Source organism: Chenopodium album, chromosome 23, assembly GCF_948465745.1.
Source record: "Chenopodium album chromosome 23, dcCheAlbu1.1, whole genome shotgun sequence".
Taxonomy (NCBI): Eukaryota; Viridiplantae; Streptophyta; class Magnoliopsida; order Caryophyllales; family Amaranthaceae; genus Chenopodium; species Chenopodium album.
The window spans coordinates 33,794,634-33,822,093 of record NC_137856.1 but is presented as its reverse complement, the minus strand read 5'-3'; the positions used below and the strand labels follow the sequence as shown (position 1 = coordinate 33,822,093).

The following is a 27,460-nucleotide window of genomic DNA, read 5'->3' as shown; positions in this document are numbered from 1 at the left end:
GCTGTCAAATTCAACAGTATAATATTTTTGTATTTTAAATTATAACCTCTCAAATATTATGCGCCATTTTGTCAATCGAAAGCTAAGGTGATACTCCGATCCGTATGAATATATGATGACAAGATATGAAGATAATGATATTGATATTCTCAAAATGACCTCCCCAAATAAAAACTATGCATCTGTTTGATTGTTCTTTTCACATGAAAGTTTTAATTTCACACTAATATCTCAACATAATATGGTCCTTTTCATGATGGGTTACTACCTTTCGTGTTATTTTCACCTTACAAAAGAAATTTCGAGTAATTTAGCTTTAAAAAATTTAAGATTAAACATATGAATTATTTGATGGTAATTTACAGATATGATAACATATAAACATTATGTAATATAAATTGACGTCGAGCAAAATTTTTTGAGTTGAATATATATATATATCAAATTAAAAGAACATAATCTATTCCAAAAAGTAATGTAGTCGGAATCAATATAAATATTTTTTTTTTCAATTTTTTTGTTGTGTGCCTATACCTCATGAGTCATGAGTATGTGACTTTGTGAGTACATAAACAAAAAAATACGGAGTAAGTTTGATTGTAATCTTATAAGGTACAACTAGTTGTATAAAGTACTTTTTTTTGAAAGTAAGTTGTATAAAGTACTTCATAGCAAACAACATAAATTTTTTTTTTAATTTTTTAATTTTAGCATTAAAATTTTTTTTTTTAAATTTTTTTATTTTAGCAATAAAAAAAAAAGCTTTTTTTTACATAGTACAAGTGGGCTAATATACACTTTTTCATGGGCCACTATCTAATCTTCACACCTTTACCAAACTTATTATTGGGCTGATTTTACGGCTAACTGCTATTGTTTAATTGACAATCCATATTCCATAACAAGAAAACCAAATGACAAATACGAGTATATTTTATTAGTGGGCGACATCGTCAGGAATGCCTCAACTCCAAACCGCCTTAGACGGCAGTCCAAGCGGTGGTGGAGGACAATGAAAAACGATCGGTTCGACCGCTTCACCTCCGCAGCCAACATTCCGATCTTCCTATTTTGATGCTACTGTGTTGCTGGTGTATTCATGGCATTTTTTTTGCCAAGCTCAAACCCCCTTTAAATAGAGTATAACGGCTAGTTTTTGACTGTTAGTTAAGAAAAATAATTTTTCTTTTTTTTTTGAAAAAGAAAATTTAATTTTTTAATTAGGTATGGTTAGTGGTGAGTTAGTTCACCTGAAAATCAATTTGAGTACCCAAAAGCAAAGCAAAAAAAATTGAGTACCTAAAAGGTGAAAATTAGAAGAATTAAGTACCTAATTGTACTCTTAACTCTAACTATTAAGAAAGCTAAATTTCATATAAATTTTATTTTTAGTTTTACAATCTTTAAAGGACAAAAGGAATATAATGTTTGAAACGATATTGTTTTAAAGTCATATAACATGTAATAACGACCTGATTGTGAGGCCCACACACGGGCTCATTTTAAAGTTGATTACATAGCCATGAAGCACATATCACATCGGTTTATACTATAGTCTCGAAATCACTCCTCTTCTTTCTAACTTCAATTGCCACCCTCCCTTTGTACTGGCTTCCATACAGAAACAATACTTCTGCAAAAGTACAAGACATAAGATTAATGAAGGTGCAAGGTTAATAAGCTTAATACTTGTATAATACAAAACAATAGTATATAATAAACGAAAACTATGTATAGTTATGGAGGTAATAGTTACCTACTTACCTAGCCCTTGATCTTGGTTCTCCTTGAATGACACTCAAATTCCTTGGAGGAATAGCCGTCTGAGCATTATAAGGAGGGTGAAGTGGCCATGACATTGGTACGACATAGTTCCTATATATAAAAATAGATTATAGAGAGTTTAAGGCGTTTATTAAAAACTATTGACACATTATTGTAATTTGAAACAAATAAAGTATTTAATGCTCTTTTATATGAGAAGATAGAGAGTTTAAGGCGTACCCTTCAAAAGACTTGTACTCGCAACAGTGGATAAAGTCCACGTTGCATCTCCGAATCATGGCACTAAGATTCCTAGCAAGATTAGGCATCTTCGAACCTGGTAAAATGTCCCAAACCTTGATAACTTGTTTGTAGCAAGTTTCTTCCTTAACAATGTCGACCGTCCAAGCAAGAATAAGATTCTCATCAATCTTGTATAGCTTTAACAATGCAAGAGACACTGGATCAGCAATGGTAATCTTAACCGGTTTCTCGATGGTGGGAGACTGACGCCAACCATTAGCAAGCTTTTGCAGCACTTGCTTCGTTCGAATTTGAGCTTTAATATTTGTGGTCGATATAGAGTTTCTAAACTCATTGCTAAAGGTAATCTGCATACAGAGATTCATCAACATTATATAATCCTTTGATTTATATAGTTTGGACTATTAATGATGATATAAATTATGTTACATACCCTCCATTTTGCCTTATCAAGTCTTAGGTACCCAAAAAAGTCACACTTGATAAGTTCTATGTCATCATATGCTTCATAGAAACACCCTCGAGTTTTGGCATCGAGTACAAGGCTCTTCCACACCGTTCCACTGCTGCCTAATGTACTCTCGCTGCCAACTATCCATAGACAATACCTACAATACACCAGGGTACGTGACAAAACAATTACTTATAAGTTCAATTCACGACTAAAATAAGTTACATTAAGTTCAGCTAACGGACTTTTTGGTGAAAAGAACAAAGGTAGAAAAGTTGGAACTAATACCTTGCTCTAGTAAGAGCTACATTTGTTCTCTGACAATTCGAAAGGAACCCAACTGATCCATTTCCATTGCTTCGAACAGTTGAGATTATAATGATATCCTCCTCACCACCTTGGAATCCATCGACAGATCGAATGTTGATGCAAAAATTTTCCTTATGTTTGGTATATTTCTTCTCAAATTTTTCTTGAAGCAAACCTACTTGACCCTTGTAGGGTGAAATTACTCCTATACTCACCTTCTGTTTCGTGACACAGTAATAATCTACATACATATAGTGACAGATCAAAATAATCTTAGATATTATGTGTATATGCACATTAGAGTCTAATATCATTGGATGTATATACCCTTAAAATAGTTGATCAAACTCATAATGTATACTTATAAGTCAATATCAACTATGCATAGTTACAAAAAGTAGTGAAAATTGATCAATCCTTACCTCTAAAGAGCTTTGCAATAATTCGCGCAATAACAGCTGCTTCTTCAAAATTTCTAGGACTAGGTCCTCTGTTGAAGTTCTCCATTGTATTAGGCACGTTGATGAACGAATACGATCCATACATTTCCCCCTTAAGATAATTCTTAACATAGCTTTTTCCTGTCACACTTGGTGCATCGACAATATTGTCATTGTAAAAGTATTTATTTGGGAATAAGCTAATGGAAGGATGCATCCTATACTGAATGTTGAGAAGGCGCTTCTTTTTCCCTAATCGTGATAGCCGTTGGAATAAACTACTTCCAAAGTTCTTTCTTTCCAACACCTAAGAAAGTACAAAGTTATAAAAATCTTGGCAGTTTACAAAAGTAAAAACAGAGGAAATTTTGATAGAATGATATAGAAATGATGTACTAGCTAACCTTGCTCCGGACCATGGCTGGGAGCTGTCGATCATCACCTACGAGAATAGCATTTTTTAGACCAGGGATTTGTAAGGGAATCGCAGACTCGCATTCTTTGAGCTGTGCAGCCTCATCTATGATCACCATATCAACATAAGAAGACACTTTGATGGCGCCTGAAGCAGTGCAAAATAGTAACCGAGCATTATTCAAGCAAAAATCTCTTGTCTTTCCATCAATCCTAGGCATAGGATAATGTTCTTGAAGCATTTTCAATATTGCTAAAATTTCTCCCCTCTTCATCATAACTAGTTCAGAGAATTGATCAACATTACAGCGTTTTGCACTTTCGAGGGTCATTCGAAGCAGATCAACAACCTTAATCATCTCCTTTGCCACAAATAGTGGTAAACATGATGTTGGCATGTGAGTATAGAGAATCTCAGCACAAAACATCAAGCGATTAGCTAAAGTACTGGATGTCTTCTTCACAAACTCCTCGAAAGTCATATATATTTCGGTTTCCTCTTCATATTTTGCTTCACCATCTTCTTCTGAGTGCCTGTTACCTTGACCGCCGGTCCTTTTTCCTTTCTTATTCTTCACTACATTTTCTCTCACGGACTGAGAGATAACTCTCTTCCATACCCTTGTAATATTCATTCTTTCTTCTTTCAGTTTGATGGCCTTAGTTACTTCCACAATGTCACCATCACTTTCATCATCAGAACTATAATAAATATCAGATTTCTTGTCATTGCCAGACTTTTTGTTCTGTTCCAAGTAAGCCTCATATTGTTCTTGGGGGTTTTCGAGTAAAGATATCATTGAATTCAGACTCCCCTTCCATCCTGCTAACGGTACCAGACATTCATCAAGTAATTTCACCCGGTATTTCAGAAATACATCCACAAGCTCATAATGATCATCAATTTTCATCCTTACTTCATTTCCAAACAGAACAATATCTCCCATCCCATAACTTTCATATTCGAGTGACTCTATGACTAGAGATACAAGCTTTTTCGCGACTTGGATCACTGCTATGTTGGTAGGTGCACAAGTTAGTGTTGTGCAAAACTTCAGCTTAAGTAGTACAAAAAGCAATGAAGCAATTGTCTTGGTCTTTCCTGTCCCCGGCGGCCCCCAAATCAGCTTCACATTGTACTCCTGGTGTGGGCATTTTGCCAAGCAAACACTGCTCAAGATAGCTTCTGTCTGAGACTCGTTTAGTCCAAATGATCCAATAAGGCTGGAAACTACTGATCCTTGAACATTTAGGATTTTTTCGGGGATGCAAATAGAACAGTCATTATCTGCCTGTTACAATCAGAAAATATGATGAAATAGGAATTAGACCTCGGAAACTATCAATATTGATTTCTTCACCTTACAAAAATGTATCAGTTTAGATTAGAATTTCCTTGAAAAATCAATTTAGATCAGTAAAAAAAAAGCTGTAATCGCGTCTGAAAACTCTAGAAAAGCAACAAAAATCTGTTTACATCAGTAAAAACCGGCAGAAATAATTCAGTTTAGGTGAAGAAAGCAATAGATTCAAGAAAACAATATATATGAAGACTACTTACTGAAGAGTTGTGTTGTAGCACATTAGTAATTAGACCCAAATTTTTGCTTCGAGGATCAGGATTTAGTGCCTTCCATATTCTCAAATAGGTTGTAATGTTCAGCAAGTAGGTAACAAAGAGTCTCCCTTGTTTCTTGGTAAGAAACTCGCGATCAAACTTCTTTGATGATAGTATCTCGATTTTATCTGAATCTTCTTTTGACGTTGAGACATAAGCAAAATGAAATGACTTATCAGGTTTGAGTAAATCTTCTATGCTTCTAGGCCTTTGAGTTGTCACAGCAAAAATGTCACCAGACTCTGGCACGTAATGTAAGTCTTGGCTAACATTATCACTTATCATTTTAGTCGAAACTTCATAGTATAAGTCTTTAGGAGGCTTAAAGGACGCAGAAAGCCAAATGCCGGAGATCTCACAAGCAGGGGCATGGCTAATTGATTCCAGGCCAGAACAGAATTCTGCGCGAGTCTCCTCTATAAGAGGCAACTTGAATGAGTTGAAGTAATGAGCAATTGATGAGAATTCGTCAGGTATCTGACGTACCTGCTTAGCCAAAAAAAAATCATTTCAAGCATAAATTTACTGGCTTAATTCTGCATTAAATTGGCTAAATAAATCTCCCTTGTACATATCAAATAAAGTTTGCAACTAGATGACTCTTCAATGCTTAAATTGCATGGTAATTGATGGCAATATCTTACAAACTAAAGAGATGTTTAAGGATGCTAAATTATCATAGAACCAATTTGGGTTTAAGCCGGTACAATCAAATGTAGAGCAACTAGGATATTTTGTGACAGTAATGTACCTCTAAGGCTAAGGTAAAAATTCTATAAGACGGCAATTAGACCAACTTCCATTAAGAGTGGTACGTGAAATTTAGAAGAAGCTAAGCTATGGCAACAGAGAAGTTGAAATTGAAGCGGGAAAATATAGATGGTGCTCAACATCACATGGAAAACTTGGTAAGTTTGCCTTACTCTCTCCTCTGTTTTCTCGTTTCCTAAAATTTTGTACAAGTACATTTCCACACGATGCAATAATAAAGAACGGAGGGAGTATGTCAGTATGGCCTACATATTGTTTTATACGAAGTACTATGTATTAAGCATAGGGTGCAACCATAAAACAATAATACAAGAACATTTTGTCACAAAATTATGCAAAGCATATTTTTTTTTTTTTTTTTTTTTTTTTTTTGAAATTAGGGGATGCATTACTTAAAAGTTATCATTGTTACAGACAGAAGTTAATTATGCAAAGCATATAACATGAATATTGAATATACAATTTATTAAGAAAATGAACATTGTACCTTGAATGTGTAGAAATTTTCGTTAAGAACATTTCTGATAGTCCATGAAAATACCAATCCTAAAAGGTATGGATTATTCCCTCCAACTCCTTCTTCCTTCTTTCCACCACGGAGCTTCATCATTTTCGATTATTGTCAACTGCGAAAATTTACGTGAAAAACTAACTTATACTTGTAAAAAATCAGTGTATCTCTTCCTCTTTCTTTTCTTAGAGGTTATTAATTTTTAATCTTTGATTTCAAAAACTCAAATAGAAAGCAACTTTAGCTTTTGATGATTAAAATGGATGTTAGAAATTCTGATTCTTTAATTAAGGTTCTTTACTTGGATGACTTAACGTAGCCTTGGTTGTTAGCTAGTACAAGTTGCTTTTATAATTAGTTGTTTTCATGGTCACCTTTCCCTGTTGCCTGTGACGTTCATAATCAGTGTAATAGCTTTAGCTAACTTGAATTTTATGTGTCGGCATAATAGGGTCCCATTTTTTTTTTCTTCTAACGTTTATATTTCTATTATACATAATTATAAAAAAAAATTGTTGTCAAAAAAAAAAAAAAAAAAAAATTGACATCAACAACATTAATTATGATTTACACTCGCAACAATAGCACCAATTATAGATCGGGTGCAACTGTGCAAGGGAGTAACAACACCATAAATTGAAAACCAGAACATCATCTTAATAAAAACACCAACTTAAAACTGATATCCTAAGAAAATAAGAAATACAAGTACTACTTGTGTAAAGTGTTGAGCTAATAAATCCTTAGAAATATTTAACAATAACGTTAATGACATAATGAACAATAACAGTTATAAATCATATTCTCATTTCAATAGTAACAAACTAACAATGCAAGTGTACGGAATATCTATAAGCCTATAATAATGCTATATTAGTAGTAATTGACCAACAATTTATTGTGACAACCAAGTCTTTTAATAATCTGAATGTACTATTTTTGGTCATTTGTGCTTGTTCGGACCACTTTCCACCCAAAATTAGTCCATTACATTACTTCTTCTAAATTTGTAGAATCTTGACTATTGCTAATAGGCTTTTCTTTGATTGGTGTTATGTGGGATTAATTTTCTATTGCAATCATATATTATACCTTTTGGTTGTGGTTGTTAGTATAATGGTAGTATGGTACTATACTATATATTAGATCTTCTTATGTCATCTTTTGGCTCCTTGATATTCGTCATCATGCTTGACTAAAACTAGGGTGCATGGTAGTCGTTAAGAATTTTAAGGTGTACCTTTCTCTCGTACCTAAGATCATGAAAGAGCATGTGTGTAGGTAACGGAAAAACTAATTTAGCTCTTCGTATTATTTTGTGTATTGGCAGCTAAGGGAGATGAAATCGGACACATTGTTCTACACTTCTACTAGAATAAAAGTTCAATAGATATGAGATTGTCGGATCAAACCTCATTAAAAGGGCATTTGAGGGTAAGGATTTGAAAGTCAACACGCAAAGTGCAGGATCAAATTTGCACTTTGACTCTTTGAGAGTTGACACACTAGAGAGAAACTGTACACTCTCTTGAAGTTTTTAGGCAAAGAACCAAGGGTGGCCTAAGACATGGAATTTGGGACATTATTTTTATGATAAACCTTAGAGCACCAAGCAACGAGTTTATTTTGATGTGCGCGCTGAATAATTAAGACGTTTTTTTGGCTTGTTTGAAGGTGTTATAAATGAGCAAAGATGAGTGAGGTTGTACCATGTGCATGATAATTGATACATGATACAAGTCATCCTATGAATAAAATGATTCAAGACTCGACAAAAAAAGTAGGAAAAAAAAATGTAAAATCACAATTAAACTGAAGGACTAGAATAAAGCTAGAACAGTTGCTCATCCATTATTGAGGTTGTATTTGTATGATCAGAAGTAATTAAAACAACACTCAACTGATATTGTGCTAAGAAAATAATTGTTGAAAGCACCTTAAACCCTTTAAAATCACATTCTGCTCTAATTTTAACCCTTTGAAAACTAAACTGAGATTATGCTAAGAAAATGAATGTCAATTCATCTATAACCCTCTTAAATCAGAAGTTACCAATATTAAATCCCTTTCAACATGACAATTAATAGTGCACTTTGCATTTTTTATAATCAATTAGTAATAAGATTATATTTCTTTCACCAATAAATTCACATTGTGATAAGTTAATGAGAATTATTTGAACACTTCGTTTTACCACATGTAGTTGTGTATCATTTCATTGACATTTTACCATGGGTATAGTCAATTGAAAGCTTTAGGTACTTAATTAACAACCAAATATGGTAGATTTTATAATACAGCAAGTCCTCCGTATAACACTTAGACACGTGTCCGTATCCATTATTATAGGTGCTATGAATCCTATGATGATTAAATAATTAAGACTCTATCCTCATTTTAAATATTACAATAATACGGAATACAAATGTAAACGGTAAAAATAAGTTAAGTTCGATACAAAATCATTGTTTTTTGTTATATATTTTCCAAAAAAAATGGTTTACAATTTTGTGCTGTACATTTACAAATTGTTAATGATTCTAATAATTTTACTACTTTTTTTTAAAAATTATTTTTATTAAATGTACAACATAAATTTTTTTTAAAAAAATACGGAAAAATAAATAGTGATATCAAACAAGCACTTAACTTCAGCAAAAATAATTTAATTTCCGTAAAAATAATTTACATTCAATAAAAACGAGTGCAAACTTTTAGGGTACAACATTTTAATGGAACCCATCAAAGAAAACACCCCATGATTTGCCTAAAGTGCACAAAACAGAGCACATAAAAAAAAAAACAGGGCATGCAATTCTGAATTCTCATTAATCACGCCATTACATTAATTTCGTGCATTAAAACCCTAGTTCAACCAAACAATAATTAAACCCACATAGAATTCAATCAATTAAACACCAAAGCAGTAGCAATTAAGCAAATAACCCAAAAATTAAAAAGAAAAAAAAAACAAAAAAAGAAAATTTAATTTAGAGGAGTTCAATTAAATTACCCTTGAGATCTCTTACTAGCAATAATGTTGATGCTTTCAACCCACGAAAATCAGCAAAATTCCAATTCACAGCCTTCATAAAAAATAATCAAATCTGTTAATTTAATGAATATAAATTAAATTGATGGTAATTAAGAAATGAGCATTAAAAAATTACAGAAATAAAAAATTACCAAAGATAAGTCTCGTAAAAACTAGAGAGAAAGTGGAGAATCAATTTTGCGAGAGAAGAGGGGAGTTGATGAGCAAGCGCGCCAAAGAGTTTTGTTAATTTATAATTTTTTTTATTTTTTATTTTTAATTTGGATTGTAGTGGGGAGCTATTTTTTGGTAAAAAATAAAATGGAGATGTGAAGTGGTGTGGAGTGGGGTGGGGAGAGGGGGCTAGGTTAAAATCGTAGCCGATACAGATACGAATACGAAATTTGGATGTGAAAATGGGGGGAGAACGGAGAAGTGAGGAGGAGGGGATTGGAGAGGGGCAAGGTTAGATTGTAATCGATACAGACAGACTCTGATACAGAAATGGTTGTGAGCGCTGAGAATGACAATTACAAAACACTGGCTAGAATATATATAATGGAAATTTTGATCATGATTATTGTGAGGGATGCTAAATTATTGAATTAATTGATATAAGGAGTAACTGCGAGTACGTTTTTCTTCGTTCATCAATAATGTTGTGATAATTTTGAAAAAATCTTTCTTTTCTATAAATGTTGATATCTTTCTTTTTTTAATTTTTATTTTAGCACTTTTATTTAATTATTTCATTTTATAATTGAAATAATGAAATCACATCTGATCCAGTTTATAGGAAAAAAAATCATGTTATTGGATACTTTTCATACGACGTGTATATGCAATATCTTTAACATTATATTGATTTTATTTACACATTTTTTTTCTTGTCAAAAAAAAAAAAAAAAAATTACACATTTTTTTATATGTAGCCAAATAGCCAATCATACCATTAGTTGAAATTTGAGAATTGAAAGTCATTGCTAGTCTTGGCCTCTTGGGTTGTCATTAGTAATGCATTTAACTATTGTATAATTGGGCCTTGCACTAAGCCAATATAGCATTCAATTTCTTCATCAACTTAGTTGACACATTTTTGGCACATAACTTAACACGAACCTAAAAATGACGTAGCCTAAATTTGTCTTAAGCATGAAATAACCCGTACGAACCTATCTAAACATAAATCAACTCATAACACATCATAAGGATATACAACCTGACACGACCTATCCAAACTTAATATGAATCAAACTCGACTAGACTAAAAGGTTACATTAACATAAGAGTATAAGACCCATTCCAAACTGGGTCCGACTTGTAATAATCCAACGAATCTCGACCCAAATATGAAACACTTGAACTAATATCTCCAATTGACCCAAACTTACAACTCCTAAGGGATGCGCATGCAGCAGCTAGCTTAGCCATGCATCATCCTGAATTGTTCTTGTTTTTAAGATTTTTACGCCTCTTAAATATATGAAAAGACACAAGTCCTTTAGTTTCCCCTTGCAATTAGCTAGAAGTGGAAGAGTCTTATTTATTTAAATTTAAATACTATCAAAGTTGAATCTTGTACAAGTTTTAAAATTAGATTGATTCCTCTCATCTCTTACAAAATCCAATCTTCTTCTTCTCCTTCTCCTTCATTCCTCCACCTCGTGTTGGCCGGGGGATCTTAGATGTGCCATTCTCGTGTGGTCATTCAACAACAACGTCCTTAACAAATTTTTGAACAAGCAAAGGTATACAATGGTTCGTATACACATTTGTACTTTCAAATGAAATTTCATTTATAAGGTCCGTAGAAATTAGGACATGTCTTTAAGATCGTGAAAAATCAAAATGGAGCCCCGTACCTTACCTATCTTAACATATAGACCGATAGCACATAATTAAGTATACTTGTCTGTGGAAAGGTATGTAACTACTTCTAATTAGCTTTTACTTTTCTTCTTTACTACGGTTTAGTCCTGTTTTAAAGGCATATGTTCTTTAGCTTTTTCTTTTTTGATGATGACAGAACCTTTTCTTTGTAAAAACATAAAACTTGACCAAGAGTTTACTCCCGTTATAGTCAACCTCGTACGGACATAACACATACCATTATTTTTACCAAATAGTAAGTACTAATTGTCTAATTCCTTACTTTACTTTGTTACGAAGCTAAATCGTTGTTTCCTCACATTTGAGGTTTTCGAAAAGTTATTATATGTTACATTATTTTGTGGGATTAGTTGATTGTGTTTCATAACATACATTGTTCTTCCAAGCAGCAAAACTCTTTCTATACATGATGACAATGGTGAAGTCTACTAGCGAAAAGAAAGTGGAGGCGGCGAGAATAAACAGCTTGCTAAATATGGTGTTTTCTTGGTCTTTACAAGACGTTCTCAACAAAAAGCTTTACAAAAATAAGGTATCATTCATACTTCATAACTTCTTACTTAGTTTTATGCTTTGCATAGATATACTTCATATATAATATAGACGCGTTTGTTATATGAATTTAATTTTATGAACATAGTAATTTCATTTGGACTAGACCGCTAATGATGAGCCTAAATACAACAATATGGTGAAACACGCGGTCATTGTAGTTAGATAGCATCATTATTCTGTAAGACTCTTGATTTAGATTTTTCGCCTTCATTCAACTAGTCTTTCACTTGCTAGCAAGGTTTAATTTTTGCCATAGTTCAAAACAAAGTTTCTGATGTATATTAATCATAAACTTAGACTTTCTAGCTTTTATGATGTATAATTTGGAGCTATTCTTTTGTGGTTACTCTGTAGTCTTAGCAAAACTTACTTTCGTGTTCGTGCTAAGCAGGTAAAGAAGATACCAGACATGTTTTCTACCACTGCGCATTACTTGAGCTCATTTCATTATCCACTCATAGAGGAGATTCGAGCAGAGTTTTCTGCTGGTGTCGAATCTGTGGCTCAATCCCCTGCATGTGAGATATCAAACCTCAGACTTTCTAAGAATTATAAGCCCCCTAAGAGCTTATACTATGAGATTATGACACAAGAGATAAGAGATGTGGAGAATAATGGTGGACAGTATGTGCTGCAATCCGGTGATGTTATTGCTTTGACGAATGTAAGGCCTGAATCCATGGAAGATCTTATCAGACCGCCTGATAATTTGTTTCTGTTTGCCTATGTTGAAGCATCAAATGAAGATGAACCCTGGATTCAGATACTGTCTTCAAAGGAATTTGAACCTAAGCTGAGAAGAAAGAAACATGACAGACTTTTCGCTACTTTCTTGATGAACATGACAACCAGTTTGAGAATATGGAAAGCACTGAACCCTGATCCTAAAAGCACAAATATGGGTCTTATTCAGAAGGTCCTGCAGTATGACTCAACTGTAAGAGAATCTGATTTTCGTTCTTTTTTCATTTATAATTCTAACTTAGCGGATGAAGTGTGATATATGCATTCATAAATTATAATATGAAGCTTCAATTTTTGTACTTTTACACTTTAGATTTTTCTGATTTCTAAGACTTGATCTCTGACATTTTTTTCAAACCCCTGAAATCTCCATATTAAATTGCTGATGCACTCACTCAGTTGTGAATCTGAATTAATAGGTGGATGAGGATTGTTCTCTTTGCATCAACGAAGAACGCCTCAATGGTGAAGGGTTGAATGTGTTTGATGTTATAGGCTCATTGGGATTAGATGAATCTCAGAAAAATGCTGTTATTAGCAGCATTGCAATGAGGAATTGCTCACATCAGAGCAACAATGTGAAGCTGATTTGGGGCCCACCCGGAACAGGGAAAACCAAGACAGTTGCTTCTTTATTGTTTGTACTACTCAAGTTGAAATGCAGGACACTAACTTGTGCTCCCACCAACATAGCAGTTGTTCAAGTGGCTAACAGACTTGTGAAGCTATTTCTCGAGTCTAATGGTGATTTCGACACCTATGGGTTGGGAGACATTGTCCTCTTTGGGCATGAAGAAAGAATGAAGATAGATGATCATGATGAGTTAGTAGATGTGTTTCTTGAAAATCGAAAGAGAGTTCTTGTTGAATGTCTTGATCCCTTCTTCGGTTGGAAGCCTACTTTTGTGTCCATGACATCTTTACTTGAAGATCCCCAAGCGAGGTACAATGCTTACCTGCAAGATTTGCAACAGCGTAAGAATAAAGATGGCGAAAAGGGTAGTAAGAAAAGTAATGATGAAGTAGCTTCAGAGGGACAAGAAGGGAAGAATAACAAGGTAGAAAACAAGAAGAAAAACAAACGAAGAGGGAAAAGAAATGATGACAAAGCGAATGATACAGAAGCAAAGACTGAAGAATTTATGACATTTGAAGAGCATTTCAAGAAGACTTTCGACTCTTTAGCTGATCGTGTAGTGTATTGTATGAAGAGCATCTATTCTCACCTACCAACATCATCCTTGCCACTAGATGTTGCAAAGAAGATGATAAGACTTGTTCATATGCTTAAGACCATCACAAATGAAAGAAAGAAGGTTTGTCGATTTCCTGATCATGTAAACTTGTTGATGAAGAGGGAAGAAATTCTAAGTATCTCGAGTTACATAAGTCATAGGTTCCCTAAACTGAAATTTAAAGGAAGCCTGCGCGAATTTTGCTTGAAAAATGCAAAATTAATATTCTGCACTGCTTCAAGTTCAATGAAAGTTAGTAAAAATGTTGAAATGGTTATCATTGATGAAGCTGCACAACTTAAGGAATGCGAGTCAACAATTCCTTTACAAGTTCCTGGCCTTAGAAATGCTGTTCTTATAGGCGATGACAGACAGCTTCCGGCTATGGTTCAGAGTAAGGTAAGAATTTTCTTTTATCTCCCTGAAAAATATTTGTTGTCTGAAATTCTGATTCTAACAATCTTATTAGTATTACTTATTTAGGCTTTGGGAGATTTGAACTTCGGAAGGAGTTTGTTTCAACGACTGTCAAAGTTGGGGAAAAAGGCGCTACTTCTCAACATTCAGTACAGGATGCATCCTTCCATAAGCCTATTTCCAAATAAGGAGTTTTACAAGGGCAGGATCATAGATGCACCTAAAGTTGCAGAAATAAGCTATTTCAGAAGTTTTCTTAAAGAAGACATGTATGGATCCTATTCTTTCATAAATGTGTCTCGAGGAAAGGAGGATATTGAAAAGGGTCACAGTCCGAGAAACATGGAGGAGGCAACTGTGGTTGATCGGATTGTTGCAAAGCTCTTCAAAGGTAAGAGAGTACTTGCTACATCTAGCTATACAACATTCTACACATTCATAACGTCGTGAATCTGCTCAAATATGCAGGGCTAGATTTCACAAAACAGAAGTTGACTGTGGGAGTAATATCACCTTACAAAGGTCAAGTATGTCTGATTCAAGAAAAAATTGGGAAGAAGTATGCCAATTATAAGGAAAACTTTGCTGTCAATGTTCGTTCAATCGATGGATTTCAAGGCGGTGAAGAGGATATTATAATAATCTCAACAGTTAGATGTAATAGGAGTGGATCAGTTGGTTTTCTGTCTAATCATCAACGAACAAACGTAGCTCTAACCAGAGCAAGGTATGTATCATGAATCTATCCATAAATTTTTCCTGTCAAGCATATTTCAAGTGTTTCTATTCTACATTCGGAACATTTTCTTAGTTTACATAGTTCTGTACTTCTGTGTGTAGGTACTGTCTTTGGATAGTAGGTAATTGTACTACATTATTCAAAAGTGGAACGGTTTGGAAGAACGTTATCACTGATGCCAAAACACGAGGGTGCTTCTACGAAGCAGATGAAGACTTGGACCTTACACTAGCTAAACCAAGAGTCTTAGTAAAGACTAGCAAATCAACCTCTAAACTAGACTTCTTTGGTTCCCTAAACCTCGTGAGAGCGAAATGGAAGGTATAGTTGCACACATTTGACCTTTCAGTGTTCTGTTTTCTTCAGTTATGATCCTGAATTTCATAATATATATATAGTGAATGCCTTTATAATTGCAGGTTTTCTTCGGAAATTCTTTCAAAACCTCAATAACTAGCATAAGCAGCATGAAACTTCAGAACCAAGTGCAGGAAATTCTGAAGAAAATAGCTGATGGTTGGCGTCAGTCCATCTCTGATGAAGCAGTAAAGAATGTTGTGATTCGTAGCATAGCATTCGAGTTATTGGAGCTATACAAGGTTGATGAACAGTTATATCTCGCTTGGACCATAGACATCATAAAGGAGGAATCAGAGTATACTCAAGCTATAAAAGTTTGGGATATTTTACCAGCTTCCAAGATTCTTAAACTTTCCAAGGAACTTGATATTCTGTTTAAGAGATATACATCAGACTTCATGAATCGTCGCAAATATAAAGCTTTTGAAGGGTATGTCTACTCTTGTGAAGGGGAGTGCATATACAAGTAACAAGTTTTTGCTCTAATTTTCGGTTACTTATGCATACAGGAACTTGGTGGTGCCAATGTCTTGGCCACTTCATTCTGTTCACAGTGCTGAGAACTTGTCAGACCAATTTTCGGTTATGAACATAAGACATGATCAAGAAGAATTGAGTTCTGAATCACAAATTAGGTAATATAAAAAGCTGCAATATATTGATTGATCAGCTCTTAAATTATGCAGCAATATGGTCTTAAGTCGCGGTATTATGAGTTGCAGGAATAATTTGAAGGCTAGAAGTGGACTTGACACTAGTTTAAGATGGAGAAAGCGAACAGGGAAGGTTGCTTGATGGTTGTAGGGATGTATCCGCCGGTATCTCATTCAGTGTTCCAACTTATGCTAACACCTTACACCTACATACATTTTTCAATACGAATACGAGTATTAATTTTTATACTGTTATGTTTGATACTTCCAAATTACGAGTAGATTTTACCTTTCTTGTTTCGAAAAGGTCACACCATTAATATAATACGAGTTTGCTTCTACAATGCAAACAATGACGGAGAACTCGACAGATCTATGTCTAAAGCATTATATCAAGCTGAGTATTAAGAGAGTTAACTACTATAATGGACATATCATACATACAAAATATACATGCTATGTTGCTGTCAAAAAAAAGAAAGCTTACCAACTGCATCATTTTTTTTTTATTGACTATTGGACTAGTAATTATTTACTCTTTTTTTTTTTTTTTTTTTTTTTTTTTTAAATGGTCAGTCAATATTTATCTACTCGTATTTTTTAATTAAGCATCTTCTTGCTTCATCAATTATATAAACCCCTACATTTACAGAGTTAAATCAACCCAAACACTCACACTTGAAAACACATACTTAAAAACTACAACATTACTTCCTTTCATAAAAGTGATAGATCGGTTTGTTAGAGTTTCTTTCTCGATTTTAGGAGTTCTTGGAATCGATTTGTCCCCCCCTGCCCTTGTAGCTCTCTAAACACCAAAAAAACATAAATTTCTTTCATCACCATTCACCTATGGAAGCACCAACTTGGGCCGCCTATGCTTTGTTTTCCATAATCTTTGTATACCTCATTAACCACCTTTGTCGCGGCAACCATAAGCTCAACCTTCCACCAGGACCAAAACCATGGCCAATCATCGGAAACTTTGACCTTATGGGACCTCTACCCCATCACTCAATCCATGAGCTCTCTAAAAAATATGGGCCAATAATGACCCTCAAATTTGGGTCAATACCAGTGATAGTGGGCTCATCTGTTGAAATGGCAAAATCTTTACTTAAAACTAATGATGAAATATTTGCTGGGAGACCAACAACCGCAGCAGGTAAATATACAACTTATAATTACTCAAATATGACATGGTCTCATTATGGTCCATATTTTCGACAAGCACGAAAATTGTGGTCTATGCATCTATTTAGCGCCAAGAGCCTTGAATCATACGAGTACATTAGAGTAGAAGAGCTAAATTCTCTGTTAAGAAGCATTTTTAACACTAACAGCGAGCCCATAACGTTAAAAGATTACCTCTCAAATTTGAGCCTAAATGTAATTAGTAGGGTGGTGTTAGGGAAAAGGTACTTAGACAAATGTATTGATAACGATGTGGATGGTCAAGTAAATAAAATTGGCGACGAATTTAGGTTAATGCTTGATGAATTGTTCATACTAAATGGGGTGCTAAATCTTGGTGATTGGATACCTTGTGTTAAGTACCTTGATATTCAAGGTTATGAGAAAAGAATGAAGGTAATTGGTAAAAAGTTTGAAAGGTTTATGGAGCATGTGGTGGATGAACATAATGCTAGGAGGGAAAATGAGAAGGATAATTGGGAGCCTAAAGATATGGTTGATGTGCTATTACAACATGCTAATGATTCCAATCATCAAGTTAAGATTGAAAGAAATGGAGTCAAGGCATTTACCCAGGTTTGTAATGCTTAGCTTACTCATTTATGCGTTTTTGGCCTATTTCTGTACTAAGTATGATAAGATACTCTCTCTATTCCTTAAAGTTTCTTTCTTTTCAAAATTGATGGGTTTCAAAATAATTTTCAGGATTTAATTGCGGGAGGTACAGACACTTCTACAATTATTCTAGAGTGGGCAATCACTGAACTCATAAGAAGACCGGACATCATTGCCAAGGCAACAGAAGAGCTTGATCGTGTTATAGGTAAGGAAAGATGGGTCCAAGAGCAAGATATACAAAATTTACCATATATTCGAGCACTAGTGAAAGAAACACTAAGGTTGCACCCAGTTACACCTTTGCTTGTGCCTCGATTTTCGAGGGAGCAAGTGAAAGTTGAAGGTTATGACATTCCTAAGGGTTCAGTTGCTCTTGTGAATACTTTCACCATACATAGAGATCCTAATGTGTATGACAAGCCTCTTGAGTTTTGGCCTGATAGATTTATTGACAAGGATATAGATGTCAAAAATCAAGATTTCGAATTTTTACCTTTTGGTTCAGGAAGAAGGAAGTGTCCAGGGTATAATCTTGGCTTGAAGATTGTTGAACCTGGTTTAGCCAATCTTCTTCATGGATTTAAATGGAAATTACCTAATAACATGAAACCTCAAGATATGGATATGGAAGAGATTTTTGGTCTCACTAATCCTAAGAAAATTCCTCTTGTTGTTTGTGCTCAACCAAGGCTTCCGCAGTATATGTATTGTAAGTGATACCCCAAGGCGGCTTTCGCATGTATTGTTAATCATCACCAAATCAATCTTCCGCCTTATTATATGTCATCAACTTTAACACCACAAGAGTTCAGCTCAAGTAGTATCAAGGATCAAACTCTATGTAGCTGTATCAAGGATCAGCGCCTATGTACTTTCTTTACAGGAGGTCTTGGGTTCGAGTTGATTCATTTCTGGGTTGAGACCCATGAATGTCCACTTCATTATCTAGCAAAACAATGTAATTTTTTTCATGTTATCTTTTCTGTCTCCTGAAATCAAATACATTTCTCAGTTTTTGTGAAAAGGTAAGTGTGTAATTAAAGAATAAACGGAGGAAGTATATATTAGTCATCTTGTCCCAGTGATACTTGTTCCTTTCAACAGCATCATAACAATAATATGTACTTGATGAAAATGCAACCTATAATTCTGATTCTCTCATATACACATTTTTCCTATTACGATAAAAGCAAACACCCTTCCTTTAAAAATTGGGCGCATGCATAACTATTCCAAATTTCCATATAGCGGAGAACATCTCCAGTGAACAGGGTTTTGCCAACTCTTTTTGAATCAATTTTCTTATCTACAACAAAATATTCCTAAAGAACTCAAAAGGGTTTGCAAAACTCCACCATAGATGGCCTTAAACGACTAGCAAAACGCAAAATCGCCATACTTGCAACATCTAAGCCACAACTAATCAGCTACACCTAATATCAGGATTCACTAGACTGGCCAAGGAGGTTATCTGCTCGCTGCTAAGAGAAGAAAGGAACTTGCTTACAATATCAGATGAAGAAGATGCAGAATGGTTGCCTTCGGCTGGAAGCTCAAAACTGTTACCCTTCTGAAACATCTCTAGACCTTTCGGATAAAGCCCAATCAGTCCATAAACAATTGCCATGGATAGAGTTGTATCGCACTTTGAGGCAGCAGTCTGATATAAAAGACCCAATAGGTGGCGTTTAATGCCCTCAATTCCAGTGTCATCATAACCACGTGCTTTAACACCCAGTCTGAAAAATTGAAATGTTAGTTAGGTCTTGAAAATATTTATCATAAAAGAGGAAAGTGATGCAGCATATAAATTCAGTGAAGGAAACCTCACCTCCCAATATCACCTAGAAGGACAACAAGAGCAGTAGTGAAGACCCTATCCTGATGACCTGATTCTAACATCTTAAATAACTTGGGTACAATTTTGTCACAAACCCAGTCCCAGCCCTGAAAAACATAAAACACAGATCAAGCATATTGCAAATAGGATACGAAAAGAGAAAAAGGACTCGCTATATGCTAATTGTGAAATATGAAAATCAAGTACCATAACAGATGAGATGAGCTCCAGAGATGATAGGACATCACCCAGAAGGCAATTTAGGGCTTCCCTGTTTGATGGATGAGCAGACACAGCAGGATCTTGGGGAACAATATGACTTTGAAGTTCTTCTAATAACTCTGAGGAAACAACATCCACAGATACAGAACCCTCTGAAAATGGGCATCTAACACATGGAGTAAATTGATTCTGAGAATTATCCCCTGGTTGAACGGCATTCTTTGCAATGGTACCCTCCATGAAGGTCGCCACAGATCTAACTACGTTCATAACTGATGAGTAATTGCTGATGGAAAAATATTCTTCCCCACATACATGAGCAAAAGAATGAAGAACTTTCAAGGCCAGAAAATACTCAGCTCTGTCAATCTGAAGAATTTTCAGTGAAACTTCACATACATAACCAGTATGTCCAACTGCTTTAGAGATTGATGCAAAAACAATGCTCCCTGCGACAACCAAATCAGTTGAAGCCATCTTGGGCCACAAGACAATTTTCTTTCCTTCAAGCAGAATTTCAACACTGGAACCACAACCACCCAGCAACTCACAGGTCATGAAATTAGACATTGTTTTTCTGTTAAGCACAAAATCCTCGCTCAAAGTAAGTAATTCACGGAGGTCGCAAATTTTAGCAAATAGATCTCTCGTTTCAGAGCTGAATAGCACTGCATGGATAAAAGATAATTTAACAGTGAGTAACAAAACATCAAGAAGAAAGTACAAATAAAAGTGATTTTGGTGCCATTAAAGATGGCATATATCAATATACCTGAATGTATATTAGCAGAGAAAGAATCCATAAGCTTCTGGATGCGGAAATTGACAGGCTTGCTAGATGACACCGTAGAAAAATTGAGAAGTATCAGAGAGAAAAGAACACATGCTTTTTCCCTGGCAATGCACAGAGAAAGGCAAAAACAAGTAAGCTATATAATGAACTGGAAAAACGTAATTAATTAATACTTAAAACACCTAAGTACCATTTTGCTACAAAATGCCTACAAGATTGCAGCAAAACTCATGCATAAGATAGAGGTATAATAGCATTTTTGACAATTTAAAAGCCCAACACCCTACCAAACAAATCTACACACCATTGCTACATTATAAAGAGAGGATAATCTAGTCAATCTAAATTAACAGTTCACCTGGGTCTCAGATGTTTCTCCAAAAGCAAGGCCATCAGTATATCCTGCAATGAGAAATCTGTTTGAAAAAACAAGCACCGAGCTAAGCAAGCTCTAGTAGCACCATATATCTGGGTAATACTGCTAACATCCTCTAGATCAGTAAACAACACCAAGTATAGTTGGTTTTCATTGTACACTTGATGCTCTACCTCGTTGTCTCCTGATATAGGCTCACTAAGCGTCAGTGCTCTGGCCTTTTGTCCAAACTCAAGCAACTCAAGAGGGATAGGAGATAGCGGCCTCTCCATCGCCATTTTGAAACATTCCTCAGCAAGTGCGTCATCCAAATCAAGAAGTTTCATAACTTGTTCAAAGTCCGTCAATGTATCTTGAATGTGTTCAACCCGGTCTATCTCAAGATCTGTTGAAGGCTGGGAAATTTCCCTTGTCTCTGTGGCACTTGGAGCAAAAGTTTTATCTACTTCCATCTCCTCATTAGGGTCATTAGCTTGCCGAAAGACTAAATCTGGTTCACGTAATATCTTCCTTTTCTTGCTAGACCAATCAGAATTGCAACATAATTTATATTTATTGACAGGTAATGGAAAATTTTCCTTCTCTAGCTGATCATTCATCAAGGGTTGGAGTAATGTATTCTGTAAAGTAAACAGCTTTTTTTCTGCTTCCTGGAAAATAATTTTACCTTCTAAATGAATATGTTTGATGGACTCAATTTCATCAAGAATTTTCCTTCTCTTTTTGGCATGATCAGTAACAGCCTTAACAGGGCTTCTAATGCTGTGTTCACCAGCAATGCAAACTTTCTCACCGGTTTTTCCTTTGTAGCACTCATTAGAGTCTCTGAGAATTGTTGCTCTCTGTTTTGGATTCTCCACTGACAACCCCGCTGACATGTTAAAAGAGCCAGCAACTCTTTCCTGTGATCCCAGCAACTGTTCATCAGAAAAAGATGCTGTATTCGAGTTAAGGGCAGAAGTTGGTATAGTATCGCCACGAGAACCCCCTTGTAGAGGATCCAATTCATTCTCCATACCTGAGGTTGATTCCATGCCAAGCCCTGCCTGCACGAGACGCATGTTTGGCTTAAAACGACAAGAAGCATCCTTGGATGACAAGCTAGACATTCTGAGCTCATCATCGCCATGATAACGCATCTGAGGTAGGCCTGATTTCTACAACAAGTATATACAATTCAGTAAGGATTATATTGATTCATTCATAATTATAAAAAAAGGCATTCATAAGGCTCTCAGATAAGCATGGACTTTATAATGATTAAGGAAATTAACATTAGCACAATAAGAAGGAAACAGTATAATACGAAACGAGCAATAAATAATTTTTTTTTTTAAAAAAAAAAAGGTAAAAAGGAGCTCTTCTTGACAAACCTTTAGTATGTTAGCCACACCATTTCTTGTGCCAAAAGTATCACTTAGCATACCGAGGTGATCCAATAAACATTGGAAGTCCTGCTTTAATCTCTTTAGCTCCTGCTGTAAAATGCTGTTGCGATCTTTTTCTAACTTGGCCACCTCTTTGGCATGCTTCACTCGCTTCTTCTCGAATTTTAATTGTTCCTGCAAGAGATTAACTCTTGCAACTTGCTCATTTACAGCAAAAGGAGCCACAACTGAGGTTCTATTCAAACCCCTGCATAATTTCACTTCATTTAACTCATGTTCCACATCCTGAAGCTGTTTTCTAGCATTCCCCAGCTCTTGAAATAAATTATCACCACGGGACTTCTCCTCCATGGCTCTCATTTCATTTGTTACAGCAATTTGCCCTTGTTCTTCTGATTTTAATTTCTGCAAATCTGCACGTGTTTTCTCTCTGGCCACCTCTATTCTTTCAGCCTTGAGCATGCCATTCACCTTATTTAGCTCCCTCTCTAAATTCTTAATCATTTCTCTGCTACTCACTAGCTCCTCAAATAGCTTGTCAGCACGACTCTTCTCCTCCATGGCATTCTTAATACTGGCTTCTGCTAGATTTTTCTGTTCTTCCTTTCTGGAAGTCTCAAGATCTCCACGTTTTCTCTCAATAGCAACCTTCTTCTTTTCTACCTCAAGATTTCTATTAACCTCATCTAATTCAGAAGATTTGGCAGGTATTTTAGATGAAACCACTTCCTGCAATTCCCTTTGTAATTTATCAACCTTCCGCTTCTCCTCTTCCAACAGCACTAACAGTTTATCAGCACGACTTTTTTCTTCAGAAGCCACCTTCTTGTTTGCATCTGCAATCTTTTTTTGCTCTATAGTTCTAACCTTTTCTTCTTCAACACATCTTTGCCCTTGAGCAGCTTTCTTCTGTTCTTCCTCCAGGTTTCTCTTAAGCTCATCAAAAACACAGGAATCAATAGCTTTCTGAGATGGCAAACCTTCCTGTAACTCCCTTTGCAATTCCTCAACCTTACGCTTCTCCTCCTCCAACTCCATTAGCAGTTTATCATTATGGCATTTTTCTTCAGAGAACCTCTTCTTGTTTGCATCTGCAATCTTTTTTTGCTCCATAGTTCTAACTTTTTCTTCTTCAACACGTCTTTGCTCTTGAGCGACTTTGTTCTTTTCTTCCTCAAGGTTTCTCTTAAGCTCATGAAAATCAGATGAATCAATAGTTATTCGCGACGACAAAGCTTCCTGTAATTCCATTTGCAATTTCTCAACCTTCCGTTTCTCCTCTTCTAACTGTATAAACAAATTGTCAGCATGATACTTTTCTTCAGAGCCCCTCTGCTTGTTTGCGTCTGCAATCTTTCTTTGTTCCATAACTCTTGCCTTTTCTATTTCAACACATTTTTGTTCTTCACCTACTTTCTTCCTTTCTTCCTCCAGGTCTTTCTTAAGCTGGTCAAATTGAGAGGAATCAATTGCTTTCTGAGATGACAAAACTTCCTGTAATTCCCTTTGCAAATTATCAACCTTTTGCTTCTCCTCTTCAAACTGCCTCAAAAATTCATCAGCACGGCACTTTTCTTCAGAAACTCTCTTCTCACAGGCCTCTGCAATCTTCCTTTGCTCACTAACTTTCACCTTTTCTTCTGCAACACATCTTTTCTCTTTAGCAACTTTATTCTTTTCTGCTTCAAGTTTTCTCTTAACCTCATCTAACTCGGAAGTATCAACAGACCTTTTCAATGTCATGATTTCCTGCAGCTCGTTTTGCAATTTCTCAACCTTCTGCTTTTCCTCTTCCAGCTGAGTAAAATAATTAGCACGGCAGTCTTCTTCCTGAACCCTCTTCTCATCAGAACACCTTTTCTCTTTAATAGCATCCTGCTTTTCAGCCTCAAGCTTTCTGTTCACTTCTACCCATTGCAAATTTGTTTTTTCAAGTTCATTTCTTAAAGTCTCCAACTGAATCCTATGGTCTTCATCTTTTCTAGCAGCAGCATCAAACATCTTACTTGCTTCTTCAGCTTTTCTCTTTTCATATTCTAAAGATTTCTGCAATTCCGCAACATTTTTCCTCTCCAGCTCTGCAGCATTTTTTTCTGTAGTAACCCTGGTTATTTCGTCAGCAAGAAGCTGCTTAAGACGATCTATTTCCATCTCCTTCTCAGAAATGCATGTTCGAAGATGAGTTGCTTCATTGTCCAATTCTACATTTCCAGAGGTCTTCTGAGGGCTGATGGAAGATGCCCCAGACTTCAATGCAGCAATTTCTTTTTCCATGGAGATCCTAAGAGACGCTTCCTCTCCTTTCTCCTTTTCCACAACATTTACCCTTGCCCGCTCTTCATCACATGCTGTAGATGCACAGTTACATAAGAACAACATTAGTCACTGTATATATTAATATCCACAATCCGTTCATGTGCACCATGCAAGAACGGACAAAAGTATGTAAATGTGCAAAGATTTAAGTGTATACCAAATCATAATTCTTGCTCCCATGGATGAAATTGATGCAAACTTCACAAAAAAGTTGGTCTAATCCTATAATCGAAGAATCCATTCATCATCATTTTGGAACTAGCTATTTAAAATAAAATTTTAAAGAAGCCACATATATTTTGTACATAACGAAATTTCATATTTAAAAGTGCCCACCTGCTTTGAAGATGCAGTGTTTATTTGATAGCCGGTCTTGAAGGCAAAGAGAGTTCAATAACAAAACAAGATGAACAAAGTTAAAATTCAAAGTTGTCTCTCACAGTAGCAATTATTAATCATTTCATTTGGGTTAAATAATTCAAATATTGGGAGAATTGTGCTAGACATGACCTTGATAACATTAAATGATTAAAATTAAAATTAGAAGAAAAAAAAAAACCCTCGAAAATTAAGATTACCTAAATTGCCCATTTTCAAACACTCCACATCAACATAAATGACCATGAAAGACCCCAACACCAATATTATAGATGAAAGAACATCATTATTTAGATTCAAGAAGTTACTTTTTTCTTCCAAATTTGCAACGTCGAATATGCTTTGTTTGGATTTCGTATCACTAATATGATTCAAGCTTTCAACTTATTTCAACCAAACCACTATCAAATTTTCTATTTTCAAGGTCTCGGTATTTCCTTCTGTTCTCCCCTTGTCAATCAAACAACCGCTTAGCCAAAAGCAAAGCTAGAATACTCGTTCGAAACCGTAAACATTGCGCAATGAAGCAATTCAAAATTATATCATTAACCACAAATCAAATTGAATGAAAAGCTACCTTTCTTAAGTCTGGCATTGTCCTGTTGGAGAAGATCAATTTGTTTCTGGAGAATTTCAACACCATTTCGAAGAGCATTCCGCTTACCTTCTAATTTCTTATATGCTTTTACCCACTGCTCAATCAAACCAAAATAATCATAAATCTCAACCAAAAATTATAAGCAAAATAAAACTATGATTAAATTTTCGACGATTCAAATTCAATTAAAAAGTTCAAGAAATCATGAGAAAATACCTTCGAACAACAAGGATTTACCGACTCCATTGTCTTCACTGGAGAAGAATTCGACACCATAAACTGCAAATTTCAAAGAAAAAAATCGAAAAATTATAAACAGAATGAATAATTCAAGAACCCTAATTGAAATTAACTAACAAAAAAAAAATTAAATGATCAAACCTTTTTATTGATGGAGAAATTTGATCATTTCTGAATGAAGTTCAATCAATTAACCACGAATTTGTATCAAAATTTTGTGACATTTTAAAAAAAATAGGGAAAAAAATCGAGAATTCTCAATTCTGTATTAGGCGGGAGCGAGAATTTTTAGGGTTTTAGAATTGGGAAGTTAGAAAGAGAAAGGAGAGATGGAAGAGAGAGAAAATTCATGGGCTTTTACTGGACTTTTGTGAAACCCGTTTTTTTAAGTCGGTTATTTTGGCCCAATTTGTTTTTTTGGGCTGGTTCATCTCTGGAGTTTGGATTTTTTTTTTTTTTTTTTTTTTTTTTTTTTTTTTTTTCTTCTTCCAATATACTCCGTACGTAGTATAAAGAATTAAAAATTTGGTGAAGAGGCAATCCAATTTCTATTGGTCAATGTCTACCACGCAATCTAATTTATGCTCATTGGGAGGGTTTGGGTTGTGTATGAACATCATGTTTGAATTTTGGCACTAGTGCACAACTATGATGAATGCTAGAATGTTAGACTACTAGTACCATACCATACAACCCAACGCATGAGACAGGTCGTGCATTAGCCTATTTATTGAAGACCAACACAATTATTTCTTGGTTTGGATCTTGTCTTTAGGTATACTCTATACTCAACCACTCACGCTACAATGAATAGAGGTGTTAATTCGGGCGTCTGGGTTGAGTTCGGCGTAGTTAGGTAGGGTCTAATTTCAAACTTGAGTTAGGTTAAATTATGGTTTTCATACAAGTTGAATTTTAAATCGAATATTACTCGTATTGGTTTTGGATCGAGTCAGATGGGTTAGGTTTTGACAACTCTTACACTCTTTAAACCTAATGTTGAGCCTTGGGTCAAGAACTAATAACAGCAATCTATTTGATCTCATATCAAGCCCTAGATCAAGCACATGACATGGGAAATTCCCAACACTATACACACAAGTTGCATATAGTATTTAAGTAATCTTCAAAAAATTTGCAAACACTCGGGTCAAATTTACTACATCAAACGAGCAAACTTTTATTAGCCTAGTAATATGCTCCATGACTAACATAGGACCATCTTGCAACAAATTACATTATTGGACAGGGCTTGTTCTCATTGACTGAAATGAGCTGAATTGAACTGAATTGAAATGAATATTTTATAAAAGAAGGAAATTAGGAGC

General features: G+C 35.1%; 4 protein-coding genes across 6 annotated transcripts; 2 read left to right on the top strand and 2 right to left on the bottom strand.

Moving 5' to 3' along the window:
- Positions 1–2,760: 2,760 nt before the first annotated feature.
- Positions 2,761–6,695, bottom strand: LOC145607431 (uncharacterized). Its single transcript, XM_081663082.1, has 5 exons — positions 6,519–6,695; positions 5,204–5,746; positions 3,633–4,934; positions 3,211–3,535; positions 2,761–3,029 (listed from the first exon to the last, which is right to left on the bottom strand). Exons 1-5 carry the CDS (start codon positions 6,639–6,641, stop codon positions 2,761–2,763), a joined length of 2,562 nt encoding a protein of 853 aa, XP_081519208.1. The 5' UTR covers positions 6,642–6,695.
- Positions 6,696–12,604: 5,909 nt separating this feature from the next.
- On the top strand, positions 12,605–16,586 carry LOC145607430 (uncharacterized). The gene is made up of 8 exons (XM_081663081.1): positions 12,605–12,958; positions 13,185–14,387; positions 14,484–14,808; positions 14,886–15,144; positions 15,258–15,477; positions 15,576–15,946; positions 16,026–16,151; positions 16,239–16,586. The coding sequence occupies exons 1-8, from the start codon at positions 12,605–12,607 to the stop codon at positions 16,309–16,311; spliced, it is 2,931 nt and encodes a 976-aa protein (XP_081519207.1). The 3' UTR covers positions 16,312–16,586.
- Positions 16,587–17,021: 435 nt separating this feature from the next.
- On the top strand, positions 17,022–18,844 carry LOC145608807 (flavonoid 3'-monooxygenase-like). Its single transcript, XM_081664402.1, has 2 exons — positions 17,022–17,939; positions 18,069–18,844. Exons 1-2 carry the CDS (start codon positions 17,022–17,024, stop codon positions 18,696–18,698), a joined length of 1,548 nt encoding a protein of 515 aa, XP_081520528.1. The 3' UTR covers positions 18,699–18,844.
- Positions 18,845–19,018: 174 nt separating this feature from the next.
- Positions 19,019–26,483, bottom strand: LOC145608352 (uncharacterized). Of its 3 annotated transcripts, XM_081663966.1 has the most exons (11): positions 26,274–26,482; positions 26,109–26,171; positions 25,872–25,986; positions 25,253–25,288; positions 25,074–25,138; positions 22,586–24,948; positions 21,195–22,369; positions 20,816–20,937; positions 20,029–20,711; positions 19,813–19,928; positions 19,019–19,720 (listed from the first exon to the last, which is right to left on the bottom strand). In XM_081663966.1, exons 6-11 carry the CDS (start codon positions 24,872–24,874, stop codon positions 19,405–19,407), a joined length of 4,701 nt encoding a protein of 1,566 aa, XP_081520092.1. In that variant the 5' UTR covers positions 24,875–24,948; positions 25,074–25,138; positions 25,253–25,288; positions 25,872–25,986; positions 26,109–26,171; positions 26,274–26,482; the 3' UTR covers positions 19,019–19,404. The 3 variants fall into 3 exon arrangements, with proteins under 3 accessions (XP_081520092.1, XP_081520091.1, XP_081520090.1); XM_081663965.1 differs by lacking the exons at positions 25,074–25,138; positions 25,253–25,288 and having other exon boundaries at positions 21,195–22,149; positions 22,231–22,369; XM_081663964.1 differs by lacking the exons at positions 25,074–25,138; positions 25,253–25,288 and having other exon boundaries at positions 26,274–26,483.
- Positions 26,484–27,460: the final 977 nt, after the last annotated feature.

Bases quoted from the DNA above. Each gene is read 5' to 3' on its own strand.
- LOC145607431 (XM_081663082.1), bottom strand. From the start codon at position 6,641: ATGATGAAGCTCCGTGGTGGAAAGAAGGAAGAAGGAGTTGGAGGGAAT. The intron at 5,747-6,518 runs GTACAATGTTCA...TTGGCTAAGCAG, and splicing joins AAAATTTCTACACATTCAAG to GTACGTCAGATACCTGACGA. The intron at 3,030-3,210 runs GTAAGGATTGAT...ATATGTATGTAG, and splicing joins TATTGCAAAGCTCTTTAGAG to ATTATTACTGTGTCACGAAA.
- LOC145608807 (XM_081664402.1), top strand. From the start codon at position 17,022: ATGGAAGCACCAACTTGGGCCGCCTATGCTTTGTTTTCCATAATCTTT. The intron at 17,940-18,068 runs GTTTGTAATGCT...AATAATTTTCAG, and splicing joins GAGTCAAGGCATTTACCCAG to GATTTAATTGCGGGAGGTAC.
- LOC145608352 (XM_081663964.1), bottom strand. From the start codon at position 26,168: ATGGTGTCGAATTCTTCTCCAGTGAAGACAATGGAGTCGGTAAATCCT. The intron at 24,949-25,871 runs GTAGCTTTTCAT...GTGCATCTACAG, and splicing joins CAATGCCAGACTTAAGAAAG to CATGTGATGAAGAGCGGGCA. The intron at 20,712-20,815 runs GTATATTGATAT...TTATCCATGCAG, and splicing joins CTCTGCTAATATACATTCAG to TGCTATTCAGCTCTGAAACG.
- LOC145607430 (XM_081663081.1), top strand. From the start codon at position 12,605: ATGACACAAGAGATAAGAGATGTGGAGAATAATGGTGGACAGTATGTG. The intron at 12,959-13,184 runs GTAAGAGAATCT...CTGAATTAATAG, and splicing joins TCCTGCAGTATGACTCAACT to GTGGATGAGGATTGTTCTCT. The intron at 14,388-14,483 runs GTTCAGAGTAAG...TTACTTATTTAG, and splicing joins ACAGACAGCTTCCGGCTATG to GCTTTGGGAGATTTGAACTT.